This window comes from Antechinus flavipes, chromosome 4, assembly GCF_016432865.1.
Source record: "Antechinus flavipes isolate AdamAnt ecotype Samford, QLD, Australia chromosome 4, AdamAnt_v2, whole genome shotgun sequence".
Taxonomy (NCBI): Eukaryota; Metazoa; Chordata; class Mammalia; order Dasyuromorphia; family Dasyuridae; genus Antechinus; species Antechinus flavipes.
The window spans coordinates 39,394,076-39,418,666 of NC_067401.1; the positions used below are offsets into that span (position 1 = coordinate 39,394,076).

The 24,591-nt window shown below is 39.2% G+C and overlaps 1 protein-coding gene across 1 annotated transcript in view; it reads right to left on the reverse strand.

The window, feature by feature from the left end:
• LOC127561231 (putative PIP5K1A and PSMD4-like protein) overlaps positions 1-23,192 on the reverse strand; it is a 51,770-nt gene extending 28,578 nt beyond the window's left edge. The window contains exons 1-8 of the mRNA XM_051996526.1: positions 23,108-23,192; positions 15,222-15,260; positions 5,563-5,603; positions 3,987-4,064; positions 2,429-2,559; positions 1,317-1,434; positions 1,050-1,202; positions 49-348 (exon numbers count right to left, since the gene is read on the reverse strand). Coding sequence (XP_051852486.1) covers positions 49-348; positions 1,050-1,202; positions 1,317-1,434; positions 2,429-2,559; positions 3,987-4,064; positions 5,563-5,603; positions 15,222-15,260; positions 23,108-23,177 — 930 coding nt within the window. The 5' untranslated portion in view covers positions 23,178-23,192. The remainder of the gene's footprint in view (positions 1-48; positions 349-1,049; positions 1,203-1,316; positions 1,435-2,428; positions 2,560-3,986; positions 4,065-5,562; positions 5,604-15,221; positions 15,261-23,107) is intronic.
• Between the last annotated feature and the right edge of the window lie 1,399 nt (positions 23,193-24,591).

Here is a 24,591-nt window from a genome sequence, read left to right on the forward strand (position 1 = left end):
TGAGGCATGATCCTGGTGTTTCTTTTGCAGAGGAGAGGGAGCACTCACCAAGCAATCTCGCTGCAGCGTTTTACACAGAGCATTATACATGTCAGCATCCAAGAAGAGACCGTCGGGCATATCCTGCAAGAAGTCCAGATCTTTGTAGGTGGGGAACACTTTCTCTCGCTCTTTCTGCGAGGCCCGCCGTTTGTAGGTTGAGCCCTTGAGATCATACTTGACATGCATTTTGACTGAACGTGGAAGTAAATTGTTCATCACCACAATTCGAATGTTTTTGCCACCTGCCTGTACACAGTACAGTCCATAGAATTTGGGTAACAGAGTCCGTGGATTTTGATTCAGGTTCTGAGGGGCACAGACAAGAAAAGTGAAGAGAGAAAATGTTAGAGGAGAAGATGACTTTCATGGAAAGTCTAGGATAAGACAGAATCATCTCTTTCTTGCCCTAGGAGTACTGGTATTTATTTCCCAAGGCAGATCTTTGGGGTCTATCAGTTTGGATTTTTCAAGTTACTTCTAGTTGTATGAATCCTCCATAGCATTCATTTCAATTCCATGTAAAAATCACTACATCACAAAAAGTTGTGAGTACAGTGATCCACTCAATAATAGTAACTTAAGGTCAGTATGCAGAACAAGTGAGGAAATATTTCTCTGCAGTAGCTAAGAATGAGATCATCCTGTGACAGAAGGAATATCCTGGGGACCAACGGAGGAAAGAGATACCAGAAGGCCTTCCTGAGCCTTCCTCAAGCTTGGTAAGGTACACTAAATGGGCAAAGTCAGTGGGAGTCAAGTTAAAGAAACTGAACATGAGCACGTGGCTTGGCCTTAGGATTTTTAAAGAAGACCTTTAACCCAATGGCATCACCTGACCTGGACCTCAAGGTAGACTAGATGAGGAAAACAAAGACCACGGAGAGGCAAGAGAGGAAGAGACAAAAAATGCCAAAACAAGGTTTTTGGGAAGGAAGTGTCAAAGCTGCTTTTCCATACTTGGACACCATGGCCAGGGATAGAAAGGAATTGTAAACCTGCTCTCTTACCATGTAGTATCCTGGCAGCAACTTCTGCAAAAACTCAGCCTCTTTGTGCTGGACAGTCTTGATGATGAATTCGTCATCACTGGACACGTAGAAGAGGGAGCCACTGGCTCCAGAGTTGCAGAGCTCAATTAGTGGCTCACTACACAGGGAATACTGGGATCCAGAAAGAAAGGGAAAAGAGTTTCAGAAACACCAGTACCTGGCAAACCTGGGAATGGAATTCTGGTCTAAGGGAGGACTGGGCACAAAGACATCCCAGAAGCTTACCAGGTAGTCATCAGGCCGGATCCCAAACAACTCTCGGAAGTAGCGGAAAGCAACAGGGGCATAAGTCTTGAAACGGAAGTCATTATAATGATGGCCGGGGGTCAGGTTGCTCCCTTCACTGAGAATAAGTAGAAACCGTCAAGACTTGCAAAAATTTGTCAGGGAGCCCAAGGAATTCCCTCCATACCCCCCAGAGCCTAGCCAACATCAGCCTCCCAGAGGGATAATCAAGATTTTGTCTGAGTCACTTGGTGAGTCAGGGGCTAAGTGTGGGGATTAAGGTATGGGCTGAGGGAGTGCTCACATTACTTCCATACTCAACTCATTAGGGGGAAAAAAAAATTAGCAGCTGCTTTAGTTTTCAGCTCATTAAGCATGTAAAACTAAATCTCTGTGGCAGGCGAGGAGATCTGCAACTCCAAGTTAAACCCATGATCCCTTGATTGGGCCTGGGGAAACACCTGACTTTTTAAACTCTGCCAAATGTCTCACTTAGTACAAAGATCATATAAACTTCTAAAAACATCAGAGTATGGGTGACTATCACAGCAATAGGGACTCTGGTCACATAGAAGAAATTACCACATTTTCCTATCCTTAAAGTACATTAAGTGCCAGTAACTTGTTAGGAATCATAAGTGGACAGTTTCCATTCTAACTGAACCCCACCAGCCTAGGCCAAAGCTTGAGAGGACTTGACTTCTAAAAACCAGTGTCAGGATGTAGACCAGGCTCAACATATATAAAGATATAGCCTTTCTTTGTGTTTCACTGGGTTGTTCAATGTTTCAACATTAAAGTACAAAAAAAAAAAAAAAAAAAAAAGAAAAAGAAAAAAAAAAGCGCTTAATTAAGCATTAAGAACATTACATAAGAGACAAAAACCAAAAAGTCCCTGATCTTAAGGAGCTTACTTTCTACTGAAGATGTATAACATGTAGACAATTAATTATAAAGTAATAAGGATGATTTCTTGAGGGTGTTTTATTTTGGTTTTGGAGAGGGAGGTCAGAAAATGCAACATCCAATCTCCTTGAGGAACTCCTAAGTCTCATCTTCTGCATTAGCAGAAAGGGACCAGATCTAGTCCCTTAAATATCAGGTTCTCTCACCTGGGGAAGAAAATACTCTCCACTACATAGAAGTCTTGCATGAGGACATCCCGCTCTGGTTTGGTGCTAAGACTGCCAACAGTATGAGTAATGCCTAGCTGAATGGCACCTTTCAGGGCTGATGAGGTTGTCTGGTGAAAGGAAAAATAGGATAAATTCAGGTTATTAAATCTGAGACACTATAAAAGTTCAGATTTAGGGTGAAAAGGATAAAAGCAAAGGGCTTTTCTGTAACATATGGAAACAAACACATGCTCCCTATATATTCTTGAGCTTGCTGCTACATCAGGGCCTGTTGGTACCTAGAGGGAACAGAATATTCTGCTCACTACAAGACAAGAACTGTATCTTTAGGCAAGGTGCTTCCATCTACTTTTCATCTTCCAACTGAGTTCACCATACCGCTAAACACAGCTTATTTAAGGTTTATTACTGTCTCTTCCTCACTCTGGGACTTCCATCTTAGGACCCCTGTTAAGCTGAGAAGCCCAGAGGAGAAGCAATAGATATATAACCCTCCTCCCCACCAAGCACTTTATACCCCTGATGGCAACTGAAGCCAAACCATACACAGATGTCTAGCTGGCTCTGAAGATATCATAGTACTGTGCACTAGGGCATGACTAGAACCCTCAAAAGACACTAGAAAATCTTGGTTGGGGATAAAAGGAACATAACAGATGTAGATCACTTCACAAAGAAAAGGATCCATCAAATCATTAGACTAAAAGCCCTAAGCCCCTCCTAAAGCAATCAAAGGAGCTCTAGCATAGCAATAATTATTTTATACAGTATGCTTAAGGTTTGCAAAATCATTTACATATAGTATCTCATTTGATCTTGACATTATTTCTCTGAGGTAGGTCCTATTATTAGGAAGTTAACTACATAGTTCCCAGTGAGGGCTACGGAACAAGAACACAGTTTGGAAGTCAGCCAAGAGCTGAGAAAACCATCAGTGACTGTTTCTCTCTTCTCTTCCCCAGCCCCTGTCCCTACTAGAATCCACTGATTTCTTCTTGTCTATGCATCCCTTTTCCTTTCCAACCCACTCAGTATCTCAAGGGCAGGTATTCAGGCTCCTCCCACCAGCTTTGAGAACTCTTTCATTCCAAAGCCAACAATCAGAAGGAAGGAGCTTGATGGGACAGGCTGCAGTGCTGGGAGCTGCCATATAAGGAGCTGGCAGTCCATGTTATCAAGCAACACAGGAAACGTAGCAAGAGGTATTTTCCCTGAGGTAAAGTGAGAGCAGCCCAGAAGGACCTGTTGCCTGTCCCTAACGGAGAAACCCAGTTTCTTTAACATGATAAGCTGGTACTTATTGCCAACTCTGTTGCAAGAAATGGACTGAAATATAAACCCTTTATTAACAACATCCTAATTTAAATATACAGAGATGAATAACAATCTATTTTTTGTGAGGCAGACTACGTGGCACTAGCTATGTGTAATGCTATTATGCAAAGAGAAGATATGGGAAATCAGGAAAGGGAACAAAGTTATACAGAGTTCTCATTGCCCAGTTCTAAAAGGGCCGACGTGAATCCAGATGTACCTTTTTATATGTTGTCTCCCCAGAAGGATCAACACTTCTATGTCCAATTTTCTTGACTGGACCAGAGGAGCCAGACACCTACAAAGACAGAGAAGACAAAAATAAATCTCCACACTAGACAATTATCAAAGGTGATACAATCATTGATACTCTACTTTCTAGGGTAAAGCCATTTAATACAGCATCAATGTTTATTTCTTCTACATTCACTGAAGCAAGGGCAAAGGTCATTTGAAGAATATAATTGTACAGTAATACCGCCAACAGAGAGGAACTAAAAAATGAGGCTGTGAACAGAAAGTATGCTAAATCCTTGGGTGACCTTTAAAAGGATGAATTACTACGTAATAGCATTTTAAACTTGGAAATGAGATAACTCAATTCAAATATTATCTCTGATACTATCTATGTGACATGGTCAAATCTTTTAATCCCCCAGAGACTCACATTTCCCTATTTGTAAAATGTTTTAAGAGAATAAAATGTGGCAATATTTAGCAAACACTTTGGAAACCTTAATGTGTTTTATGAATGTCATCTGCTGTGTTACTAAAATTATTTTAAAATGAGGCTTATTTTCCCTATCTAAAATACCGATAACCAAATCATTCTGGACCCTAGGAAGTCAGATTTCAAAAGATAACACACTACCTAGACAGTCCAGGCATTGGCTTTTGGGAGCATATTTAGAGCCTAGGATCACAAGGCTAACATGGATTACCCCAGTCACAATAAGAGAAATTGTGGGGACTTCATAGTCTTCTATTCTCAAAATAAGCAGGGAAGAGGGAATGGTAACTTAGGGAATACAGATAATCTTAGGAGCCAAAAGTCAGAAGAGAGGAGAGTAAATAAGACCTCCTAGATTCCACTGCATGACATCAAAATTCTGTCTCTTCTGGAGGTCCTTGGTTCATGAAGATAATCACAGTTAGTCACATTTTTATGATTTAAGATTTATAAAGCACTTTTCAAACAACAATCCTATAAAATCAGTTGTATGACTGGCTATCTCCTCTTAGCAGATGATGAAAATGAGTCTTAGAAGTTAATGATTTATTTTGGGTCATACAGCTAATAAATATCTGAGCCAGGACTTAAACAAAGGCCTCCTGAAACCCAACAGCAAGGTTCTTATTATTATTATATCCCTCGTTCATGAGCAGAGGGATAAAGAAAATGACTCAGAGGAAAGGTTTCTTCAAAGGCCTTCAAATCTTGGTACTGAAATCTCAAGGCAGGTATTGGCTGCTTTCTACTTTTGTGTTCTGTAAGCTATCATAGATTCCCAGAATGAGCAGAAAAGTTAGGAAAAAGGAAAAAATATGGTCCAAGAAGGAAGTTTTAAAGAGGAGTACCTCCTATATGATATAAAGAGTCATATTCTATGTTCACTGAAGAAATAAGATAAAATTGAAGCAGAACTAACTCAGGTTAGATAACAGGAATCTTCTTTTTGCCTATAGGAGGTGAGAGTAACTCAGCCCACTCTGCTTCAACCTAGAGCATTAGCTGGTAAATACCATGTACAAAAAACTTCACCCTACTCAAATTCTTAGCATGTTCTGAAACTTACCTCAGAGGAAGAAGTCACAGATTTTTTGAAAGTTGACGGTACTGCAAAATACAAAAGCAAAAACATAAGAATTAAGAACATGCTAGATTACATGCACAACATGCAAGTTCACACACACAAACCCACACACTTCTTGCTTAACCACACTAAAAATCAGTGTTTGATCCTAGCATGACAGTAAACTCCAATCACTTCTTCATTAATTCCAGATGCTAATTCCTTTTTAGGAATTTTGAAATATTTTCTCCAAATCTTGTTCCCAATACATAATTTTTAATTCATTCTCTTCTTGGTATATATGTCCTGCTTAAACTGAGCTCAAATTCTCTCTGAAAAAATATAATTATGTAATTATTCTCTGACACTGACATGAAGTCAGTGGCTCTGACATGACACCAAAGTTGGAATGGGGAAGGAGAACACAAAACTAGATTAGTCTATCCCCCACATCAAAATAGGCTGCCATTACTGCATAGTAACCTTCTGATAAAGATATCTTCTTGAGAATTCAGGAACTTTTGTCCAATATATAAATGAGAAAAAGATGTTCAATCCATAAAAGGAAAAGGTTAAGTTAATACAGATTATGGTAAAATATAAATAGGAACTCAGGAGTAGAGAAAGAGCACCATGTAAAGCACTGATTCTCAAACTTTTTGGTCTCAGGAACTTTTTCACTCTTAAAAATGATTGATTAAACTTTGATAGACTTAGTTATTCTCAACAATATAATGACTTAAGACAATTACAAAGGACTTATAATGCTATCCACATCCAGAGAAAGAACTATGGAGTCTGAAGGCATATTATTTTCACTTTTGTTGTTTTTTTCTCAGTTTTTTCCTTTTCTTCTGATTCTTCTTTCCCAACAACATGTTTAACATGATCGTGCATGTATAACATATATCAGATTGCTTGCCATCTTGGGAAGGGGAAGGAGAAAGAAACATGAAAATCAAAATCTTATGAAAGTAAACATTGAAAATTATTTTTACATATACTTGGAAAAAAAATAAGAATACTATTAAGTTGGGGGAAAAAATAACTGATTACTTCTCAAGACCTTTTGTTTATGTGTACATCTACTGACACTTGTCATATTAGAAATTAAAATAGTACCATTATGAAAACAGTTTTGACTTCAAGGATCCCTTGAAAGACTCCTAGGGATCCCTAAGGGATTTCAAGATCTCCTTTTGAGAACTATTAATGTAGAGGAACTTAGGGTATATAAGAACTGGTAAGGATTTCTATATCCTGTCCTGGTTTATAGTGCTATTAATGTCAATAAATTAAAAGATATAAGTAGTTAGGTTTAAAATTCATTCATTCAAGAATACCGAGGGCCTGCTATGGACAAATATCATTCAATTTCAATTTGTGGCTTTTCATTCATTTAGGAAAAATGTGAAACAATTATCTTTAGAAAATGGCTACAGGCCCTCACCTATCAACAGGTAAATTCGCCACTCTCAGCTTTATCCACATGCCAACCAGGAAAAGGATAAAGCCAAAGCAAAGCCAGGCTGACAGAGTTTCTGCATTTGGGGAGGAGACATAACTTCAAGCTATATTTATCTTCCAAAGTCTACTCAAAAATTTCTTTGGCCTTCTTTTGAAGAAATTAAACGGGAAAAACTTAAATATTTTAAAAAAGCAAATACTAAGTCCAAATATGATGGCAATTCAGGAATGAAAGTGAAGACCTAGGAGAAAGAAGAGATAGAGATTTGGAAATACTTAGGGGAAAAACAAAAATCACATCTAATTATGTAAACCAGACAATTTAGATTTAAGGACCAGACAGGACTGAGGGAAGAGGTTATGATTCAATACTGGCCACAGGCTAAGTGTTTACAGTCCCACAAGGCAGAACAACAGAATTTCACTCCCCATAGACAGGCTAGAAGCCAACAAAGTGGAACAGATGGTTCTCATTCCTCTCTTCCCAAAAAAGCAAAGAGTTGAATGTTGGTACCAGTTCTTATGCTGAATATTTCCATGCTGCATAAAATGAAATATGGTAATATGAAAAACATAAGACTCCCTTCACCCCAGATCTAAAAAAAAGAATATTACCTCTCCTTTACCATGGCCCTGAAAATCCTTTACCCTTTTCATAATAGACCAATTTTCACAAAAAATGAACTTAATTTGGGTGAACAACTTAAACATTAGTTTAAGACTTGAGGACTTGGATTAAGGATTCCAAGGAAAGCAGAAAAGCAGCATATCTACATTTTTATGTAAATGTGCTACTGATTTTTTTTTTAATTTAGTGGCTCAGTCTTTGAAAAAAGATAGGTTATTTTCTGGGTAGAAGGAACAAAATATTGACATGAATTCTAATATGGAAAGGAGGGGCCAAAGAGCAAAGTCTGAAGTTCACCTCCCATCTAAGCACTCATGAATCTATAGGAAGCACCTCAAAGAATTGGCTCTTCTTAAATTCACACTTTTCAATCCTCTAGGTAGAACTCATTCTGCCTTGAGCTTGAAGACAGATGTCCAAATAAGACAAATAAAAGGAGAGCCAAATTCTGAAAAAGCTGGTCAGCTAATTACAACTCCAGAGGATCATGATGAAGCATGTTTCCCACATCTTGGTAAGTGACAGATTCAGGATGTAGACTGAAACATCTAACTTTCAGGCATGGCCAATGCAAAAAATTGTTTTTTTGACCATGTGTGTTACAAGGATTTTGTTTTGTTTTTTCCTTTCCTCCTTCCTTCCTTTCTTTCACTGGGGTGGGGTGGGATGTAAAAGGGTAAGAGGAGGGGAAATGAGAGGGAGAGAATATTCCAATCAGAGAGAAAAAAAGTCATTAACAGAGGCCAAAGTAACAAAAAGGAATTTTCACAATGCTATTTCCAAGGGAAGGGATGAGAAAGAAGAGATGAGAGGCAAAGAGGTGAGAAAGGGGAGAAGGTGGAGGTAGGAAAGAAAAAAAAGGGGTTGAGAAAAATAGAGAACAGCTTAAGGCCAACTCTGTGCCATACCTCCTTAAAAGAAGTTCTGGTTGATACCCTTTCGCTGTATTCACATAACATGTAGCAACCAGATCTAGAGCTGTAATCCTAGACAATGACTAAGAGTCTGGTGGGAAGACTTTATCCAATGATGCCTTTCTCTCTCCTTTTTTCAGCTGGGATACTGCAGCTGCAGAGCTAGGGTTCATCCCAGGAAGTTTGCAGCTGTAAGGGGAAGAAAGGGAGCTGCCAGGTGCTAAATAATGGCCCTCAGACCAAATGAAACTTGGGAAAACAGGACTGACTCTTCTCTTTGCCAGAAGTTGTGTCCCTAGGAAACTGATCAGAGTGCCAAGCTACCAGAGAGGGATAGAAAAAAGAGAAAACCTATAGGATTTTGCTAATGCTGCAAAAAAAGACTCAATGCTACAACCCAGTTTAGTGCAGAGGCTATCGAAGTGCCAATACTGGGCACCATCTGCTATGGATTACCCACTTAGCTCTAGGGTTCTGCCAACTTGAGATGGTCTATCGAGGAAACCCCAAAGCTGAAGCAGCTACTATCATTGCACCTGTTCTCTTCACAATTGGGCCTTCTTTCCTCTGTCTAAGCATTTTATAACTGTGGGAAATAATCTCAAAAGAGAAACTGTTAAAAATGCTAACTCAGCATGGCAACACCAGCTTGACACTTCCAGCTGGATGGTATTTGGTTTAAAATACTATGCCATTTGACTTGGGAGAGATTTATTTCCTTTGCATAAGACCACATTTTTAAAAGAGGGACATTGATTTCTTGACACCATTGTTCAAACACTCCAGTATATTCTCTTATTGAATGAATAACCCAGAGGAAGGTGTGAAATGGAGGTAAACATCTGAAATGACTTTTTACCCAAATAAAAAATGTTTCTCCCTACCGTTTATGAGATCTTATGGTTTGCTTCTAAAATGATAAAATATTGTTATTAAATTTTTCAGATTAGAATCAATCCAAAAACTGGGGCATGGAATGTTTAGCACATATTTCAACCTATGAAGGAGATGGGTATCAGTAAAACAAACATACTAGTGATGAATTCAGCCAGAAAGACTGCAGAGTAAGTCTGAGCACAGCATGACCTCTCTCTTCTGCCACCACATCCCAGTACGGTCTCAAAGCTGAGACATTTTTTGTTCAGCTTCACCACCATTACTGTGGCTTCTCTATAACCTCCCACTCTGTGATAACTGAATCAGCTTCCTAAGCCAACCTTCTCTTATATATTTTCAGAGTCAGTTTCTTCACACTGCTATGTGGGAACAGGGTGAGAAGGAAGTTTATGACATTTCCAAGAAGACTTTTTTTTAGAGCGTTAACTTAAGAAAAAGAAAGTATGATGGGATCCCTGATAGAAAATTAATCCAATGGAATACATGGCCCAAAGAATGAGAAAGAGATCGGGCTGCATACAGCTTGAAGGAAACAAAATTGAAAGCATAACCCTAGCAGTTGGACTGACAATTCTGAGGTCAATGATTCTCATCATTAATGCTAAAATAAGCTACAGAGAGATGTTTTGTAGGTTCATAGATCTAGGAGAAAACTAGCTTTGAGAATGAATTAAAGCTCTTTGTTCAGGACACTGATGCATTATTGGTAAAGTTGTGAAAAGACAACCATTCTGGAGAGCAACTTGGAACTATGCCCCACAGGGCTCTAAGATTTTAATACTCTACTGGGTCTAGATCCTAAAGATATCATAAAAAAAAAAAAAAAGGAAAAGGACCACATGCACAAAAATGTTTATAGCAGCCCTTTCTGTAGTGGCAAGGAAATGGAAATTGAGTGGCTGCTCATCAGTTGGGTAATGGCTGGCTAAGTTATTATATATGAATGTTATGGAATATTAGTGTTCTATATGAAATGATGAGCAGGCTGATTCCAGAAAAGCCTGGACAGACTTACATGAAGTGATAGTGAGTGAACATTGTACATAACGACAGTGATGACCAACAGTAATGTACTTGGCTCTTTTCAACCATATGGTGATTCTAGGCAATTCCAATAGACATGGGATGGAAAATACCACCCTCATTCAGAGAGAGAACTATGGATATTGAATGTGGATTGAAGAATACTTGTTTTATTTGCTTGTTTTTCTTTCTTTTGGTTTTTTCCTCTTTTGATCTGATTTTCCTTACACGACATGAAAAATATGGAAATATGCTTCAAAGAATTATATATGTTTAACCTAAATCAGATTGCCTGCTGTCTTAGGGAAAGAGGAGGTAAGGGAGGGAAGGAGAAAAATTTGGAACGCAAAGTTTTACAAACATGAATTTTGAAAACTATATTTACATGTATTTAGAAAAACAAAATACTGTGGGGGGAAAAAAGCTCTTATTTCATAGACAACATTCCCTCATTCAAGAATATTGTTATATATTTTAACCATGTTTAACATATATTGGACTACTTGCCATGTAGGGGAGGGCGTGGGGGAAGGAGAGGATTGGAACACAGGGTTTTGCAAGGGCTAATGTTGAAGAATTTTCATGCATATATTTTGAAAAATAAAAATCTTTAATAAAATAATTAATTAAAAAAAGAATATTGTTATCAGGAATTGGGCACAGAAAAGAGAAGCGAAATAGAGTAAATTATGAACTTCTTCACAATCAGCTCATTTAGTGATAGAAGGAACTAATAAGCAGGAGTCAGCCAGGAGCTCTACCCTCCAAAGATTCAGTGCCACTAAAATATGAAGACAGAAGCTGGTTGAGACTCATTACCAACTGTAGATTCATTTAATGTACTCATCTAAGACCACTGCCAACATTTTCCATTACTACTCCACTACAGCTTAAGTGGCATAGAAGGCATCCCTGTCTCCTTAAATCGGAAGGAAGGAAAACAATTAAGAAAGAGGGTTTATGCTGTGCCAGTACTGGCAGAAAGTAGTGATTGACAGGGACAATGAAGCTTTTTCACACAGGACTCTTAAGTAGTAATGTGCTAGTCTCACCTATAAATGCTTCCCTAAACTCCTGAAACTGGATTAGTAAGAACAAGCATTGGTTTAGGCAAGATGCTCAACTGCCTTACTTTTATCTGGGCTATGGTGATCTTTGCCATAAAGTGTGAAGCACAATTGTGTTTTTTTCACAGCATCTGCAGGATAGAGAAATGCAGGAGATACCAGGTACTGTACTCAACGTCATCACTGACTAAGCTTCCAGTTCCAAGTGCTGAAACAGTGAGTGGTATCTGAACCCTGAACGGACTTTAAACCAAAGACTGAGGACACAGGACAAAGAAGGAGCTAAATAAGTCATGATATAAGTAGAGTATGTAGAATGATCTCAGTAACAGTACCTCACAGGATAGGGAGCTAACAATAACAGTAACTTCATATTTGTATCTTAAAAAATATAAACATTTATCTATTTCCATTCTCATAACAACTCTGTGATAGTAACCAATTTTACAGAAAAAGAAAAAAGCTGATAGGTTAAACATCTTGTATTAAGTCACAGAGATAACTGGTGGAGTTGGAACTTCAACTAAGGTCTTTTGGCTCAATCAAGTGCTTGTTCTAGTGCCACAGCTGCTTAATGAAGCAGGAATATTCTTGTGGAAGTACTTTGACAATTGCAAAGAGGAGAAGAGGGGGACTGTAATGGCTCTCCACAACTGTTTGGTACATATATTAAAGCTCAGTGTGAGTACAGCCCAGTATTCTCCTGGATAAACTCCCTTATCTTGTAATCACATCTTTTTTTTTTTAAATATGGTTGTTTTCCCTATTAGAATTTAAGTTCTTTGAGGTTTGTTTGTTTGTTTTTTTGCTTTTCTCTGTATCTCCGATAGTTAATACAGTGCATGGCACCTAATAAATGTTCATTGACTTAACTACATTCCCTTGTACTTTTAGGGACCCTACTTTTGATTAGTACTATGTAAACATGATTTTCTCATCTCTCTCTCCCCTAGACATAGAATGTAAGCTCTTCAAGGGATAAAGTGCCATTCATTTCTTTAATCATCCAACACTGGACATAGTACCCTACACTTAATAGGAACTTAATATTTGTTGAAGGAAGTAAAGGAGGAAGAAAAAAAAAAAACATGTTTCTTCAAAGGAAAGGGAAGTGGGAGGGAGAAAACTGAAGGTTTAAAAATGGAGAAAGAGGAGCAACTAGGTGGCGTAGTGGATAGAGCACCAGCCCTGAAGTCAAGAGGACTAGAATTCAAATCTGGCCTCAGACACTTAACATTTCCCAGGTGTGTGACCCTGGGCAAGTCACTTAACCCCAATCATCTTAGCAAAAAAAAAAAAAGAAAAGAAAAGGATTAAAAAAGAGCTACCTGTAATAAAAGGTGGTAGAATGTGACCAACAACTGCCTCTAGTACCACTTACACATTTATATACAGGCTGCTTTGCTCTGCCTCTCTTGGTTGTTCCCAATATGTCTTTTAGGATCCTACTTTATTAATAGGCCTGGACTGAAGTACATTTCAGAGGACTAGATATAGCGACTTTATTGGAAACAAAGATGAAGCTAAGACAAGTTGGCTGCTTTACAGAAAACACAGAGTGGCTACAAATAGCCTGTTTTGGCCAAAGGAGTAGATGACACAGTGTCAGTCTCAATGATTTAGGTTCCAGGCCCTCAATAGAGAGGGCAGAGGAGAAAAAAGAATTAGATGAGCAGTCTGTGACCCTCTTGGGTTACCAATCACTTATTTTAGGAGAATGTCATGTCTTAGTTACTTACTTATATTTAAATCAGTTAAGGACAGCTGGCTTTAAAAAAAAAAAATACCAACTTGGAAGTTTGCCTCCACAGAGCTCCATGTGAAACTGCCTACCTTTTCCTAAATTAAAACAAAAAAGATTCTTGAGATCGCTGTACCACAAAGCTGGAAGAGACCTTTAGAGATCATCTATTCCAATCCCTGCATTTTACATATAAAGAAATTGAGGCCCAAAAACATTTTGTTGTTTTAGCCAAGATCTCATAATTAGTCAATAGCAAAACCAGGAACTCAATCTATTAATTACATAGTCTAATATTTTTCATTGCTTTATGCTGCCTTTCCAACTCTCTACCCCTTCTGTGGGGTAAAATAGGTTGTAAACAGAAGAGGAAGATGCTTCAACTGCGTTACTCTAGCAGAATGTTGGGGTTCAAAAAAACCAAAAACTGTAACGAATATGCTGATGATATATTTTGATCACTTCGAGATACTTGCTCCTCAGTGTTCCAGGAGATCAGTTTCTGCAATAGAACAATAAAGTTCTCTTCTCTTGGCTCTTTTTAATGAAATCAATAACCAATAACCTGTCTCTTCTGTGTGACAGCTGTAAATTTTTTTATCTGAAAGGAATGAAAATCAGGTAACTGTCCCCCCTCCTCTTTCACCAGTTAAAATGAGGAACTATTTTTGCAATTATACAAGAAAGAGCCCCTTTTCTGAGAGGAGGGGGACTCATAGTTTATGGGAAGACAGTTTCTCATTTTCATAGATCATTAAGTTTCTCTAGAAATGAGGAAATGGCTTGAAGCTGGCAACCCAAAGAGAGTAAAATTCTGAAGTGTCACAAACACAGGAGGGAAAAGAATTTTTGCCTTTATAATGGGAATCATCAACAAATTTTTAAAAATAGAAATAGTTCCTCCCTCTGAGATTGCAGATTTCTGCTTGGGTTTAGTACCTAATGTTTTCATTGCTTGCTGTAGCAAAAAGCATAATGCTTTAGGCTCTTTTGCATACATCAAGAAACATTTCTGCTGAGTAGAGCATGATTTCCAATCTTCTTCCCCATATAATAAATGGAACAACAGTGTATTTTAATCAAAAAACCTTTTTACTGTTTTATCAACACAGTCTTATTTTTGTGGAGGAGCCACAATAGAGAGAACTCTTAAATACCAGGATATTTATAGATCATTAAAATTGTTTGAGTGTAGTATAAAACTTTGGTACTATTTCCTAGTTACAGAGCATTGTGTAGAAGAATTGTCAGCAAGTCAACTAATCATATATTTGTAAGTCAATTTACAAAATGGAGAGGGAAGACATCCTCCCTAGCCAGACAGAGGTTGGCAAAATACAGCTCAAAGGCCAAATTTAGCTGACTTTTTTGCATGGTCTATGAGCTATGAATGATTTTTACATTTTTAAATGAGCTAGAATGCTTGGATGATTCAACCACTGGACCACTGGGTTCATTGCCAAATTAGTTAACAGACAAATTTTCTTGTTAACAAAACCACCAAAGCCTTTCTAAGCAATGAGGAGCAGGGGAAATTAGATAGCCAGGAGAGGCAGGGCAGAGAAATGGGCTGTAGGAACAATAAAAGAATAATGCTACAAAGACTCCAGGGTAAACAGAAGGGAGGCACTGGGCAGATGGGAGATGGAGGAGTTGGGAATAGCAGTTCGCATTGTATTAGAGAATTATAAGCAAAGATATTTCTATATTAGGAATATTTCCTTAAGATGCATGGTAGAAGAGAGAAGAGTAGGGAACCTTTAGTCAAATATGCTTACAAAACCCTTCATTCGTAGCCCTTTCAGAGGAGGACTCTGTTCCATCTCATTTCAAGGAACCTGAGATGGTTATGGGGAAGGGGTACTGGCTGCTAGTTATTGTGGGGAGCTCATGCCTCAATAAGCACAGATATGCATCAGATCTACCTCTCTTACGGGTGGCCCCACAGCACAGAAAGTGGAAACCTAGATGAGAAAAAACACAAAGATATCATAAACTAAGAAGTTTCTATTTGCTCATAGTAGAATGAACATGTATCTAAAAGCCTAAACTAAGAACAGGAAAATAAATTAAGTCCCGTGGACCATTTTCAGACATGGAGTAACTTTTGGTAAAAAAAAAAAAAAAAAAAAAAAAAGTGCCCTTTTCAATAACACATATCAAAGAAAAGCTTTGGCAGAAGACTTCTATGAGCAGAAACAATACTCTCACCCCAAACCAAGAATCACATTTTTCTCTTGAGAAATTTTAGACAGAAACTTCCTATTTTAGATACCATTCTTCCACCACTCATTCTCCACAAGGTCATCACTGTTCTGTTACATAGCACACATGCTTATGTTGCTTTCTATTAAACGGAACACCTATAATCTGCCATACTGCTGCTCCAAAAGTGGTACAAGTAGGAGAAAAAAACCCCAGAAAATGTCCAACGTGCTACTGACATTTTTGAGCTCCAAAGATGTCCAATATTCCAACATGATTCCCACATACTCAACACCCTGATTTTGATGACAGCTAAAGTGATTGATAAATCTATCTCAAAACATCATACAAGTGTATATCACACACACATAGCTTCACAGTCAACAGGATGACATTGATACTTTCCTATCAAAATAGGGATAAACAAGTCTATCTATCACTTAATATATTTCCTGAATTTTAAGATTTAGACTAAATGTTTCAATACAAATTATCACAGGATTGTTAAATGTTACTAATGTAACCTCAGAAAATAGTTGTGATTAAGTACCAAACTGGTCCTATTCTATTCTCTCTCTAAAACATAAAACTGTATTGTCTAATCACATCAGTTTTAAAAAGTCATTTATTTAGTCCTAGTTTTAAGGAAGACCTAAATTTTAGTTCCTGACCCCACCCAGAACTGTGTTTGTGGAGCAACAGACTGCTTTTCACAGAGAAGGAATGGTTTCAAGTCACTCAACAAAATGTGTACTTCTGTAGTGCCAGAGTCATAACTCTATATAAATGTATCTACTGTTGCTGAGCTCCTGAAAATTCAGATTCAATTTTGGGGTCAACGAAGAGAGAGATTTGGAAAACAAGATGCTCAAAAGTAATATCAAGTTGCACATATATAATCTATATCAAATTGCTTGGTCTCTTGGGAAGGGAGAAAAAAAATGTGAAACTCAAATCTTAAAAAGTGAATGTTGAAAACTCTTTACATGTAATTGGGATAAATAAAATACTAAGTAAAAAAAGATAATTATTAAAAGATGTGATAATGCAAATTTGAGAGGGGGACAAAAGGAACTGGATCTCAAAAGAAGAGATGATTAAAACAAAGATGGTTTTACGGGCAGTAGATAGTTCTGCAATGAAGGTTATTTTAATGTGTAGAGCAAAACAAAGCTGGCCTTAATACTGGAGCCTCTCCCTGTGTTTTCAGGGCAGAAGCATTTCCGTAGGAGATGAAATGACATCATCTACCAGCAGAGAAACTAAGGGCTTGTGTGTAGTTAACTTCAGAATTTGCAGTATATATATAACTTTGGGAAGCTGCAAGCTAGACAGATATGCATTCCTCAAACTACTGAATCTGCAGGCTATTTCCCAGACTGTTCACAGAAGAAGCTGCCTCAAAGAATTATAGAACAATTTAAATCTGGTTTCAAATGTGCCAATGATTTCTGCACAGGTTAGCTAGAAGTAAAAGAATTGAACAGCTAATTACCACGATCTCTCACCTGACATGACAGAGCCCTTTAAAACACATCAGCCAAACAACCAAGAAAGTCTTTTGTTTACTGGACAAGTTCTCTGGAGAAATAGTTCTGTTCTAGTTATTTGCAGTCTGGGTACTCATTCTCTTTACTCTCCCAGAGGTGGGAGGCACAATATGTTCTTTGGCTCAAAAAAACCCTCACAACTCTATCTTAAATGCCATCCGCCTCTTGAGAAGTGTAGCTGAGCACAGCTCAAGCAAAGTGTTGAGAAAAGACACCCCCCCCTCATCCCCACATTCAATAATGACTGATCAGGAATATATAGATAAAAATTAACTCAATGGAAATTTTCTTTTTCATAAAAATGTATGGCTGGCTGGGGGTGGCATTTAAAGGAATAAGATGTTCCTAGAGAACAAATCTATTAGCCAAATTAGGTAATTCTGGGGTCATCTTGGTTGATAGAGGGGAGTTAAATGTCTGTAAAGTCTGTGTGTTTTGGGGGAGGAGGGAGTGAACTAAAAACCAGTCTGACAAACCCAGCAGGCATATTCTCCTCTAACAACTCCACCAGTAACTAATTGCCTGACTTAAGCAACTCACTTCTCTGGACATAGTTCCTTGACTTTAGTCTAGCTCTTTTGTCTCTTTTCTAATTCTATATCTATTGCAGGAGAGAATTAAAATTCTCAGCTGTAACAAATATTTGTTCTCCATGGCACCAAACTCTGCCCAAGATTTGTAATAAACTCTCACCCCTCCCATAAAAGTCTGTTAAGTGGTTCCTGGCCAACAGACATTTAATATTTCTGGTCCATTGCTCCTTCCAATGACCATTCCCAAACAGTTCCAACTATCTTGGGGAAATTATCAATGTAAGATTGTAATATCCTCAGCATGCAGCAAAGTGCCTCATATGCTTAGTTTGTCGAGGTAAAGCCTCATTTTTTTTTAAGAATGTCAGAACTGTCCCAAATATGTCCTATAATTCAAGATAGCCCAGAAAAGGACAAAAGTGTTAACTAAATTTGTCACTATTCTATCATCAGATAGAATATATTATATTATATTTATTATATTATAATATATAATTATATTGTATAATTATATATCATAATATAATAAATATAATAGAATATATTAATAATAAGAATATATTATAGAGTCCTATAACATAGGACTCTAGTTTTTACTATGTATAATATGTTATCAATAAAAATGTTGAGGATTATCAGCTTTAATTGCCACTCTATTTGAGAAAGCAAAAGTACCTAATTATTAAGTTTGTTTCATGAAACTCCATTCTATTTTATATACCCATCTCTTCTAATACTTTAACTCTCATTCCCGACCAGGTCCTACTTATTTAGATTGCATATTCACTTAGTAGCCAGGCCAGGCAAACAAAACAAACTATCAGTAATATGGGATTTCCCAGAACCTGACAATCTTTTCAACAGAAGCTTCTTTAGGATCACCAAAGACAATAAGAGATGCATGAATAAAATGTCTATATGTAAAATATTTTACATAACATCATACCTGCTGGCTATAGGAGAGATGAATCTTGAAGCAATGTTTAAAAGTGGGAAGAACAGAAATATAAACTGCAAGATGAACAAAACAAGATCAACACTCAGAAAGAGGAAATTAAACCCACTTTTTTGATGGCAAAGGATGGGGATGCAGGACAGAAAACAGACTCAGTAAGAGGTTCCTTTCTGGAGGAAATAGAATCAGATCAAACCCTTTCTCAGAAGCTGAGTAGTTAAAAACTAGACTGAGAGCACAACAAAATGGAGATTCTCATTCCTAAGCTATCATAAAGCACCTGAAACACCCCAGTTGAGTGAGAGAATAAAAGGAGAAAGAGAGCCTGGGGACTTTGGTAACTTGGGAGCTTAGTATCAAAAGGGGTATTCTGACACCTTCCAAGAAAGCACCTGGCAGGTTTACCAGAGAAAATAACCCCTTCCCTGCCTTGATCTGTTATCATCTATTGTTCACCTTCAAAGGCTTTCCATTATGCTCCTCAAAAATTAGGTTTTTAAGGATTTAGTTGTTATGTAATGGATAGACAAAGGTATAATCTGTAGTTTTGTAACAGCTCAAAAAAGTTTACAAAGATCATCAACAGGGTCAAAAATAAAAATAAAACTTTAATATATTTAACATCTACTGGTCATCCTGCCATCTAGGGGAAGGGATGAGGGGAAGGAGGGGAAAAATTGGAACAAAAGGTTTGGCAATTGTCAATGCTGTAAAATTACCCATACATATAACTTGTAAATAAAAAGCTATTAAAAAAATAAAAATAAAAGTAAAAAGTATAGCAGGACACTTCCAGTCAAACCTAGTTCACAAGTAAGTTCCTAATCAATATCAAGCACTGGGTACATGCAGAATTAATTCATTAAACTTGTCAATGAACAAATAATCATAATGTATAAATGGTTAAGTCAAAAGCAATGGAAACCTAACACCAAATCTGCATTTCTTTAACCCTCTTAGAGAGCCACAGGGAAAAAAAGAAAACAAACTTCCAGCAGGACAATTATAGCCCTCCCTTTAAAAAACAACCAACCAACAACAAACTCTTCCTTCTTCTCTCCCAAATTCCAGAGCCTACAAATAAATTGATACCTAAATTGAATTAGAGGGAGAATAGAGAAGTAAAGTAGATCTTTAAAAGTAAGTTCATTAGATTAAGTTCTAGGTAGTATACATTCACAAATTTAATTTTCCCCCTTGGGTTTCACTAACAAGATGGCTCACTTAAGTTTAAACTCCTTGTAATTCCTAAAGAGGAGAAAGCCTGTCAGGTCAGCCTAGAAACTGCTTATGCTGTATGCAGTGAACACAGACAAAAAAAAAAAAAAAATCCTCAACAAGAATGGTTGCACTATGGGGTTATCAGATTACAGCACAGTTTAGTGATTGGGCACTGCTAGAGAGAACAAAGGCATCACAGCCATAGAGGGATGAGTGGGCCTCCATGGGAAAAAGACCCAAACAAAAAAAAGTGACCCAATGTCATGTACTTTTTTTTTTTTTTTTTGGGGGGGGGTGGAGGGGAAGATTGAGTTGGTGGTTAGAAAGAGAGAAAACTGGATGGAATCAAGAACACAGCAGTAAAGCTACCTCCACTTAGTATTCCTGATATGCAAAAGAGAATGGTGACAATTTCAAACATATGTTGTGATGACTGTTTAGAAAGCATTGCTCACCAAGTGAGACTGTTGTTCTGGCCCATCAGGAATCAGAAAGAGCTACAGTTCATGGATATCTAAGAAATCAAATGCATTTCTACAGGAGTTAGACTTCACTTCATCATTCTATGTTTATTTCAGGTGACCCGATTACACTAACCTCCAAATCGAGCAAATAAAAGGAAAGATCTGACCCCTTTCGATAATGGGAGTGAAAGTTCTAGGCTAGGTAGTATATTTTAAGCCTTGGTGGACTGAGAGGAGCTGGAGACAACGACTGGGAAAAAGATGCTGCATATTGGTGTGTGACAGATGGCTACCCTGTCAGCCCTTACACATCATCTTTAATTTTATTAAGATGGTGTCATTGACCCAAATAACAAAGACTGGAAGAAGAAAACCTCCTATACAAACCAAAAAGTTCAAGCAAAATAACAAACTTGTACCACTACTCATTAACAAAATATAAGAATGAACCTGATAGTGACTGATACTAGTCATTGTCTCCCCCAAATCCAAACATGTTAATTATTCCACTAGAAAGAGATGTTAAGCAACTCTTCTAGCTTGTGATTTGCTACACCCTGTATTTCAATTTGTTAACTGATCATTAAGGAGTAGCTCAGGCCTGATGGACAAACAATCCTGAAAGCAGGCAGGAAATTGGTTTCCATCATTATTAAACCCCAGAATTCAATCTTCTTTTGAAGACTGGCCCTTCCTGACAGGGACGTCAAAACTTTTGCAAACATATAGATTGAAGAAGGGCTCTTCTATAAGGAAGCCACGGCTGCCTACACTTCAGTCTTGCTAGATAAGGCTGTCTGTGGAATTCCAAAATTCTATTGAAATGTTAACACTGTTTAAAAAATGAAGAGCATCCCGATGGAGAAATGATCAGTTTATTTCAGGGAAAAAGAACACATATCATGTCCCCAGAATGCTACCTCATAAATATTTAGGAAAGCGTAAGTTATCTCCTATTTGTGCCAAACTCCTAATTCTCCTGTAGTCTGAGGTACAATTATTTTCTCCAATCACACATAAAATCTCTTTCTTATTAACTTTTTGGCACTAGGACAAGTTTCTGAAAAACATATCCATGGAGGGAAAGACAGCATTAGATTAACATCAAAAGCACCCATACACACTTTGTACATATATGTATAGATACAAATGCATCATACTACATTTGTGTAAAAGCATGCCTCTTACCTCAAGTTTTCAGACACATTAAAGAAAGAAAAATATTTACGAAAGTAAAAATAGTTTGGTTGCAAGAAATTATATAATTACATAAAGTGCTTAACAAAAGATGTATAATTTTTAACTGAATATTTTCATATTTATTAAAACATAGATGGCAAAATCCAACCCAAATCTAACAACTATCTGTTAACAGGAGAGTTAACAATACATACACATTTCTTTTTTTTTTTTTTTAACTTCCAGCTGATAGCATTCACAAGACTGACCACAGGACACAAGGAACACAAGGATAAGAAGTGTAAACTAATAATATGGAGAAAGGCTAGAATTAGGTTTCTGTGGAGCAGGAAAAGAGGTGTGAGAATGGACGGGAAAATATCATTAAGTGACAAACAGATGTTTCCTCCTTATTGTTAAACCTATTCATCTGGTCAATGTGTTCAAAGAAGAGAGTTAATCAAAGTTTCAGAAAACAAACAAACTTCTACAGGTAATTCAGTAGTAACAGATCCCACTTTTTCCCCCCTAGCTAATAATAACAAATCTGATTAAAGACCATATACAACTTTTCTATTTTTCCTGTTCTTACTGAGGGGAGGGAGGGTGACTTCTAGCCAAGAACCAAACGCAGTCATGTTCCAAGTGTCCCTCCTGAAACTCTGAACGACTCCCCCAAATACGTGCAACATAAATAAAACTTCTGACTAGCCAGCCATTCAGCTTATTAAGAGTGTGAGAGCCAGGTCCCAGAAAATCATCTGATCTATTCCAAATAGGAAGAGAAAGGATAGAAGAGAGGAGGGAGACCAAAGGGTGGTAATCAGCACACGGACATCGCCAGGAACCATTTAAGGCAGATTTTAGGAAGTCAAATGAATGTCCAGCAGCATTCCCATCTCACTGGAGGTGGCAACAGTGCCCATTTCATACCCTCTATTTCTAAAGAGGGGCCTCCCACCCCAAGTTTTCTAGGAGATTTCTCATCCTCCCCCAGCCCTTTGCACCATTCCTCTCCAATCCCTGACTCACATCCCCTTCCTCCCCCAACACCACACTTTCCCTCCCACATACACTCTGCTGTTTTTTCTTCTGGGCTCCTCACATCCTGGGCTCAGCCCACTCCCAGTTCCCCCAAGTTCTGCCTGTCCTGAGATCGATCCTCAGTGGCCTCCTTTACCAAGCGTCGGCCCTCTTTGCCCACCCTTTCGCCCCCCACATCCCACCCTTCAACCCTCGGGCCTCATTCCCCAAACTCGACTGCAAGCCAGGCCCCACCTTGGTCCCCCAGATTCTCTTGGGAGACCCCGGTTTCTGGCACTCCTCAGGTTCTCTCCCTCTGCTTTCTGGCCCCACCTCTCCGGCCACTAACTCTTCAGCCACTCCGAGCCCCGCGTCCCCTGCCTCCCCCGCCCAGGAGTCCTTGTTCTTTTGGGGGTTCTATAAGCGTCTCTCTTGGACGCCCCCCAAATGAATGGCCAGCCGCCAGCCCGTACAAGCGGCCCCTCTTAATTCTTCCCCTAACTCTGAACTTTCCCAGCCGAGGGTCCCCGCTCTCGGCCCTTTCCCCCGGATTTGGCACTCACTCCCCACTCGACCCGCTCCCGGCTCCAGCCCCTCTTCTGGTCCTCCCCCACCCAAGGCTTCTACCCCTACCCCTGCAGGCCCTCCCTCTGGGCCCCCCTCCCGGGACTCCCGCCTCACCTAAATTGGAGGTGCAGCTACTGCTCCCCAACTCCAAGGAGGTCGACGTCGACCCGGAGGACGACGCCATCTTGGCAGCCCCCTCCCCCCACCCCGGCGCCCTCGCTCCGTCTCAGGTCGGGCTTTTTTCCTTTACGACGTCGAATCTCCCCTCACAGGCTCCGCAGGTAGCCCGCTTCCCGCCGGCCGGCGCCCCCCTCCTCGAGGGCCTCACTCAGACGCGTCTGGCCGGCTCCGGACCCGGCTCAGGACAGCACCATTCTTCCGGCACAGGGGGATTTTCCCCCCTCTCTCGAGCGTAGCCACCTTAAAGATCTCAACTGAAACTGCCTTCCCCCTCCATCCTGGAAACTCTTTGGTGTCGCCCGGACCGCTTTGGCCACGCCTTCGGGCGGAACCACACCTAAAGGAAAAAGGGGGCGTGGGAAGTCTCCGCTGAGCGAATCCCAACCCCTGCCAAAGACTTGTTTATCGTCCAACTCCGCAGTTCCACACAGAGTGTCTAGGAAAATCCGGGTCCCACGCATGCGCCCGTTCTCCTACTTCGCCCGCGTTCCAGCCTACATTTTTGGTGGGCGGGCGCAGAAGGTCGGGGAAGCCAATCTGGGCACGTCCATCGGTCACAGGATGTCGGCCTCATACGCCCCAACAAATCCCCGGAGACTCTGGTGGGGGTGGGGAGGAGAAGGCTATAGCGCTTGGCGTTCTTACACTATGGTGGCCTGAGTGGGTCATTTAAGGTGTCCCGCTGTGGAGGGAGCTAGAATTCGGAGCATCCAGTTAGCATGCAGGGTCAGAAAGCTAGCGACGAAGGAAAAAGTACTTGGCAAGAGTATTCATAGCAAATCTAGAAACTTTGAGTTCAGTCACCAGGTCAAGTTCCAAGACTCCTAACTCCGAGGGGTCATTAGGCCCTGTCTATATAAACTTTTCCCACTCAGGACCCCTTTTCCCGAGAAATGTTTACGTGACCTTGGGTATATACATATGTAAAATAGGTAGACAAATTAAACATTGATTACTAATAAATCATAATTTCGCCACCCCCGTATTCAGTTTAAAGACCCCACTTTAAGGTGGGCTTTACATGAACCCCTCTCTCTTGATATCCATCACGATCATCTTTCCACTCGTGTTCTTTCATTTCACACACTATTCTTGGACTCATTATGAAGCTGTCGTGCTTCTCTCACGAGCTTCTTAACTCATCAGTTGTACATTTCTCTCTGCCCCACCAGTCAAGCAAATTGTGCCCGTAGGAAGCACCTGCCAAATGATGGTTGAACATGGTGGTCAGTGTGTCACATCACACAGTGTCTAACCGCATCCAAGAGTTATTGTTCTCAGTCAAGAATTCTGGTAGGCTCAAAGAAAAATAGCCATAGAACAGAGAATCCGCCGGCATTTTCATCCTCTCATCTTTGTATTAGACCTATTAAGTTCCAACAAATTGGCCAGAAATATGGTGGAAATGTGGAGAAGAG